Consider the following 6715-nt stretch of genomic DNA (forward strand, 5'->3'; position numbering starts at 1 on the left):
AAAAGTGTGTTTATTCATACACATCTGTCTGTCAAGCTCAGTTGCCTTATTCCGCCTCTTCCTTACTCATGTACACAGAGCTACTCTAAACTAAGATACCTTAAAAGTTTAAAAATATCTTTCCAAGTCATAAGCCAACGAATGGGTAAGTTTACGGTTAAAAATATAGTGAAGAGAGTTAGCTTATATCTGAAATAATAAGCTAGAACAAAAACACTTTCTGCATCATCATCAACCCTCTAAGCTTATTCAAAGACACCAGATATACACAGCAGGAGATCAAACTACAGTACTACACTCAGGCGACCAAAAACCCCCACGAGTAAGGAGAGGTCACATGTATTTTAGATAACATAAATACTATAATTCACAGAAAGATTCTTTTTTCAATTAGCCTTCAGGCTGGCTGATTAGCTGACAAACTGTTTGAAAGGGTCAGTTTGTCCAGAACTGGTATTTCCACTTTGGAAACCGCTCAGGCATGTCATATACCTGTGTTCACTGAACAGTGCTCTTTCAGGCCTGTGACTGAGATGATTATTGCTTGACACCAGAATGTCAGAGGGTTTTTTTGTAATCACCTATTGCAGCTAACATTAAAAGTATTGCCCGAAACACGGAGTGCAACATAACTGAGGAAAGTTTTACAGATTTAGTTAGAATGAATTCCTACTTCCAACTCAACAGTAAAAGTGCTCTGCAGTATATCTTTTAATTAAGTATCCTAAGGTAACTTTGGGTTCAAATACACAGAAAAATACCCTATACCAACAGGAAAGGATTGGGGAAAGGGGGCATGTGTGCAGGTGGAAAGGTTGTTGATGCATGCACCAAGACCTATACCTATTCAATGGTTTTGACAAGGCTACTTTACTTACGTGAAACATACCTACCCAATCTGATCTCATTCCACAACTACACTATGGTTAACTCAAGGAATTATGCTGTTACTATATATTTTTACATTATGGGACACGGTCTACTTTGATGCAATACTGTGCAAATAAAGCCAATTTACCTTTTTTAAAGAATGGTTGCCAGGAAACAGAGCTATTTTAATAAACACACAAGATGAATGCAATTGTCACATTAACTCTCTTGCAAACTTCTACAGTTTAAAATTACACCCTCCTTAGTAAGGGGTAATTGAGTATTTTCTTGGCTGTTTCCTACATTTATGAGGTTATTTAAACAACTCATTAGCACATCAAGAACACCATGCATGTTAATTATCTTTCAAATTCTTATTTAATAAATGTGACTTGATTTACATAACTCTCACTTCTACTATAAAAAGAACAGGAGCCTGCACAGTCCATTTACTAATCCTATTATTCTGGGAACACAATTCTAAACTTTTGCTTAGCAGCGATTGGGATTTCATACTTCCTTCTTCTTACAAAGAAAGTGATTAACTCTAAGCTTGCTGTAAGTCACAGAGAGCCCAAACTTGCAGCTAACACCAGTGCAGCTACTTAGAGAGCTCCGGGAGAAGAGGGGGCGGGGAGAGGGAGTGGGGAGAGGAGAGCACGGAAGTTTAGTAACTTGCAACAAGACTATTTCATGCCTGTACAGTGAGACTTGCACTAGAGGGCCAAAGAGGCAGCAGCTGCCTGCCTGAAGTGTGGCCGCTCTGGGACTGCTGCCAGGGTGTGCATTGTGCTTTGGTCCTTGCAAAGGGATCTGGTGTTGGCTGGAGCAGGCGGGGGAGGGTTTGGGAAGCGAAGAGGGGGTTATGTATAGAGATGGGTCGGGTTTTCTTGTTACCTGTGTGGGGGAAACAATAGCAGGTGAAACTACTGTGGGTGAGTTGGTGCTTCTGTGCCCATTGGCTTCGGGGAGGAGGAGAGGCAGGGGGTCGTGTTTCACTGACACCACCACCACAGAGGCAGCGGCAGTAGCAGCGTCCAGGGGCTCAGCGGGGCGGAGGCAGAGTCTTTTGGGGGACGAGGAGGGGCCGCAAGCATCCCCCCCGGCCGCGGCCGCCCCAGTGTACACAGCCTCATAGAGGGAGCGCTTGGCCGGTGTCAGAGCGGCCGCTTCTGCCTTCACGTGGGGGAGGTCGCTGTCTTTGGGGAGGATGTAGGTGTTGGCGGGGGCGGGCGGGGGCCGGGGCCGGTGCCCGCCGTTGAGGATGGCCTGGGCGGCGGTGTAGCAGCCCCCTGCCGCCCCGGCGGGGTGCGGGTGGTGTCCGCCCAGCTTGGTGCCGATGCCAGCGATGCTGTTGAGGGTGGCGATGGAGACGGCGCCGATGCAGTGGTTGGTGTAAGTCTTGGAGAGCTTAGCCGCCTTGGAGAGCATCTGCATGCGGGTGCCCAGCAGGTTCTTGCCGATGGCCTTGTTCTCGTACCAGGTGACATCCCCCTCGCTGCAGTGGTCCCGCGGCCGCTGGAAGAAGGCCTTGCACAGCGGGTTGCGCTTGGCCAGGTACTTGACGAAGCTGGAGTAAGGGCAGAACTCGGTGCCCGTCTCGTACATGCGGGGCAGGTTCTCCTCGTCGCTGCTCTCCGCCCGCTTCTTGCTCCAGGAGGAGGAGCGCGACTTGTGGTAGGGTCCCAGGGACTTGAAGTAGACGAACTTGCGGCCGTCCTCGTCCATGGCCAGCCCGAAGGAGTCCTCCTCCAGCTCGCGCTGGTTCTCGCGGCCCCGCGTGCAAAAGTACATGCAGGTCTCGAACCAGACCTTGTTGAGCAGCCCGAAGGGGCTCTGCGTGCTGAACACGCTGCAGGTGTACAGTTTGCGCAGATCCGCCCGGGTGATGGCTTGTTTCTGCACCACCGGCCCCGCGCCCTGCTCCTCCAGCTTGCGGATCACCGCCGCCAGCGTCAGGTTGGCGGCGCGCAGCTCCGGGTCCTTGGTCAGGTCCAGGGTGCGGCAGTAGGGCGGCTCGTTGAGGTAGCGGTTGAGGGAGCTGCGGATGCTGATGAGCGAGGACTTGGAGTAGAGCTGGCCGCTCTTGGAGCGGGCCTCGGCGTAGAAGGAGCGCAGCACCCGGCACAGCGCCCCCTTGTCCATGGTCTCGAAGTCCGGGCTCTGGGACTTCTCGCTCAGGTACTCCCGGAAGATGCGCACCGCGTAGCGGGTGGCCAGCCGGGTGTTCTCGCTCAGCCGGGCCCGCTCGGGGCGCTGCAGCAGCAGGTCGGTCTCCGGGTCCGAGTCCTCCGCGCCCCGGGCGCTAGCGGGCACTGGGGCGCCCCCAACTGCTGCTGCCCCGATGCTGCCGCCACAGCCGCCTCCAAGGCGGCCGCCACCGCCGCCGCAAGAGGAGTCCAGCCCGCCACTGGCCCGGTCCATACTGATCATAAGGACCGGCTCGGGCTCCAGCGGCTCCTCCTCGCCGTCCCACTCCAGCCCCATATCCTCCTCCTCTTCCTCGTCCAGTAGCAGGAGCCCCCCATCGGCGCCGTCCTCCTCGTCCCCCGTTATCTGCACCTCCTGGATCTCATCGTCGTCCTCCCCGTCCTCGTCCTCCCCCGCGCTGCAGTAGTGGTGGGGGCGGTGGGTGCCGCCGCGGCCCGGCGGCCGGTCCCCCCCATTGTTCTCCCCGCCGCCGCCGCTGCCGGTGTTCCAGTCGCCGCCGCTGCCAGGCATTCTCGCCATATTGCCGTCTCCCTGCCAGTCCTCGGGCAGGGCGCATGCGCTATATTGGACCGCAGCGCTGGAGAGCTTTTGTGTTTAATGACCTTCAGCTACCGGGAGGCAAAGCTGGGCTCTTAAAGGGGCCGCGCGCTCCCAGCGGCGGCGGGGGCTGCCGCGCGGCGGGAAAGGGAAGGGGGAGGGCGGGGAGGCATGCGGCGGTGCGCGGTAGAGGAGGGGGAACACCAGCGGAGCGAGCGCCAGCCTCAGCACCCAGGCTGCGCGAGCTACTTACCCTCACTCCCTGCCGGGCAGCCCGCGGGCTCTAAGTGATGCCTGGAGAGCAGCACAGCGGCCCCCGGCCCCTCATCCCCCCGAGCCCCGTGCTGGGCGCTGGAGCAGCCTCCCCAGCGGGTAAGGAAGGGAGAGCGCGGGGAAGCCTGCTCCCCCCCCCCAGTGCAGCGAGAGCGGCAGCAGGTGAGGCACAGGGGGGCAGGCACCGCACACGGGCGGCTCGGCTCCTCCCTGCCTCGCCGCTCTCCCAAGCCCCCAGCAGCAGCAGCGTGTAACTCACTCTCGGACTCCGGCGGGAGTGAAACTTCGTGGCATCACTTCACCCTGGCTCCCCCTTGCCCTGGGAGCCGCTTCGGCCCAGGCTCGGGCTCCTTGACACTACAGCGGCCGGGGAACAGAGGCCCGGCTGGAGCAGGGGCAGAGTTGGCTGTGCAAGCAGTAGGTACAGGTCCCGCTCAAAGTCCCTTCCTAGACCGAGCTGCTCTCCCTGCACTGCTCGCTAAAAACCGGCTCGCAGCCTGGCTGTGTCGGGCTTTGCCAACAGCCCGCTTGTTTCCTGCCTTCTTGTTAAGACACCAGCAAGTAGCACAGGAAGCCGCCGGGGCTAGGAAAACCCACACAACACTCCGCAGGCAAGGAGTCCAGATCTATCCGGACCGCAGGGACAAGGCAGCTGCACACACGCAAAGCACCGCGTCAGCACAGGCACCAACATTTTTCTACACTGCAGCTTTACAAAAAGCCTTAAACTTATTTTCATCATTTTAAAACTAGATTCCCACAATGGCAAAATCCACCAGTTTGATACCCTCTGAGGAGCTCCGAGTCGTGCTCGCTTCCATCATTCGTTCCTTTCAATAACATTTTGAAGATTTCACAAACTTATCTCCCTGTTATTCTGGTCATTTTTCTCCCTTCCTCTTCCTTTTGTTTTCTACATTGTAAGCTCTCAAAAACTTTGTCAAAGCAGCACGAAAACATAAGCAGCTTTTTTTTTTACAACCCCTCCCCCCCCAACAATATGAAAAGGAAGCGATCAGAAACCTTAAACACCATCACTACTTAATATCACAAATCCGGATAGATTAATTGAGGTTTACTCGGTGCTTTTGCTCCTCCCCTATCCTCTTCACTGACCAGAAATACCCTTCCTCCACCCTTTTCTGTAGTTGGTGTATTTTCAACTAGAACAAAGGTGGGAAGGAATCATGTGAAGACACAGACAAGTCAGAACAAGTACCAGAACAGGCCAGATATGATTCATGATAGCAGGGGAGTCTGTGGATATTGTGATCCACAAGGTGATGGGAAGTTATTGACATTCCCCACGTGAACGTTGTTTTTATAATAAGGGGTTGGTTGTAGAGCTATTTTGTTAAACCAGAGCATCTCTTTCTGAGATGGCACAAATGTCAGAAAGAAACCATAACATTTTAACTCTAATAATAATTTTTTATTTGTTTTAAAATGCCCACCTCAGTCTGTTTGCAAGAGTCTATCGCCCTGTTGGCTTACCACTAATAATCCTCTCTTTTATAAACAGGTCATTTCTGGAGCCTTGGTAGGGGGCAGTTTATATGGAGTTCAGTTCAGCAGCACAATGATCCATAAAAACTATGGATGAATAATACAAAGCTAGTCTAAGAGGCAAAATTTGAAGGGGGGAGTGCACATTCTTTAGTATAAGCCAAGATGGTGTTTTGTGTGTGCTTCACCACCAGAAATATTCAGCAGGCCAAATGATGCTTCCAATTACAGTTGTGCGACTGTATTGCCTTCACTTGGGCTGCATAGATAAAACAGGGCATAATTTGAACAAAATGGAGATCCTATTGCAGGGCTACCTGTCTAACTCCGGTAACAGTTCTGTTAATCAATGACAAAAAAAAAATCCAATATTTTCTTATGCTGCTGTGTTTTTGCAGTAAAAACAGGAAAAATTAAAAAAAATCAGAGAAACTGAATACGCAGAGAAAGCAGATCTGTCTAATAAAGCTTTGCCATTTTTGGTCTCTTTTTAGACTACAAATTTACTTTTACAGCCTTTTTAGCCTATGTATAGTCCTATTTCACTGCATGTAACACATACATTTATATTAGAGAATTACTTTGGGATGAGCCCCCGCCCCCCCCCCAAAAAAAAGATTACCATTATTCTGTTCTCTGACCAGAACTCTCTTTATGCTCAACGGAAAGCTGTTTTTCAGACCACCCTCCCAAAATAAATTTGCACTTCCCCTAACAGGTTAGTTATATCCATGTATGGTGCAGTTCGGTTTATAATTCATCAGTAAGAATTTTCTAACTCCAGCTAAATATTTGTAGACAAAGCTTGATATTTCTCACTATACTATGAAGTTCAAATAGGGTTGCATGTTCCTGATATAGATTCAGATTCAATACAAATTTAAGTTCCTCCTCCACTTCACCTCTAGTACTGTGGGAGTTTTGTTGGCTGTTGAACAGTTTGCCGCTATTTTTTGTCAGGTGATTTGATATAGTTTTATAAATTGAAATAAATATTTGCCCTAAGCTGCTACTGTGGGTGGTCATTGCAACTGAAATCAATCTTAACTGCAAAATGTATTGTTGGTGATTAAAGCAGGCATACTAATCTGTAGGAAATTCTTTAATGCTGAGAACCAAGGACTTTTACTCTTTTAGCCTTCTAGAACAATTTTCAGTTTAAGTAATCCATATGGGTCACAGACCAGACAGCCAGTTATTTTACACAAGGCTAAGCTTCAGTATAGCCACTCGAGAAGGAACACATACATGAAGCTCGCCCAAGCGATCGCACTCTTTCTGCTGCACTAAAATTATTAATGATAGTTGCAATAGAGAA

General features: G+C 51.0%; 1 protein-coding gene across 2 annotated transcripts in view; it reads right to left on the reverse strand.

The window, feature by feature from the left end:
- The window catches only part of KCTD1 (potassium channel tetramerization domain containing 1), a 92875-nt gene extending 88936 nt beyond the window's left edge, over nucleotides 1–3939 (reverse strand). The window contains exon 1 of one of the 2 annotated variants that reach the window (XM_030552959.1): nucleotides 3872–3939. Coding sequence is in view for 1 of the 2 variants with exons in the window: in XM_030552957.1 (XP_030408817.1) it covers nucleotides 1768–3600 (1833 nt within the window). In the remaining variant the exon portion in view is untranslated. Of the gene's footprint in view, nucleotides 1–1767; nucleotides 3601–3871 lie in introns of those variants that run through there. The other variant, XM_030552957.1, reaches the window with a different exon arrangement.
- Nucleotides 3940–6715: the final 2776 nt, after the last annotated feature.

Source organism: Gopherus evgoodei, chromosome 2, assembly GCF_007399415.2.
Source record: "Gopherus evgoodei ecotype Sinaloan lineage chromosome 2, rGopEvg1_v1.p, whole genome shotgun sequence".
NCBI lineage: Eukaryota > Metazoa > Chordata > Testudines > Testudinidae > Gopherus > Gopherus evgoodei.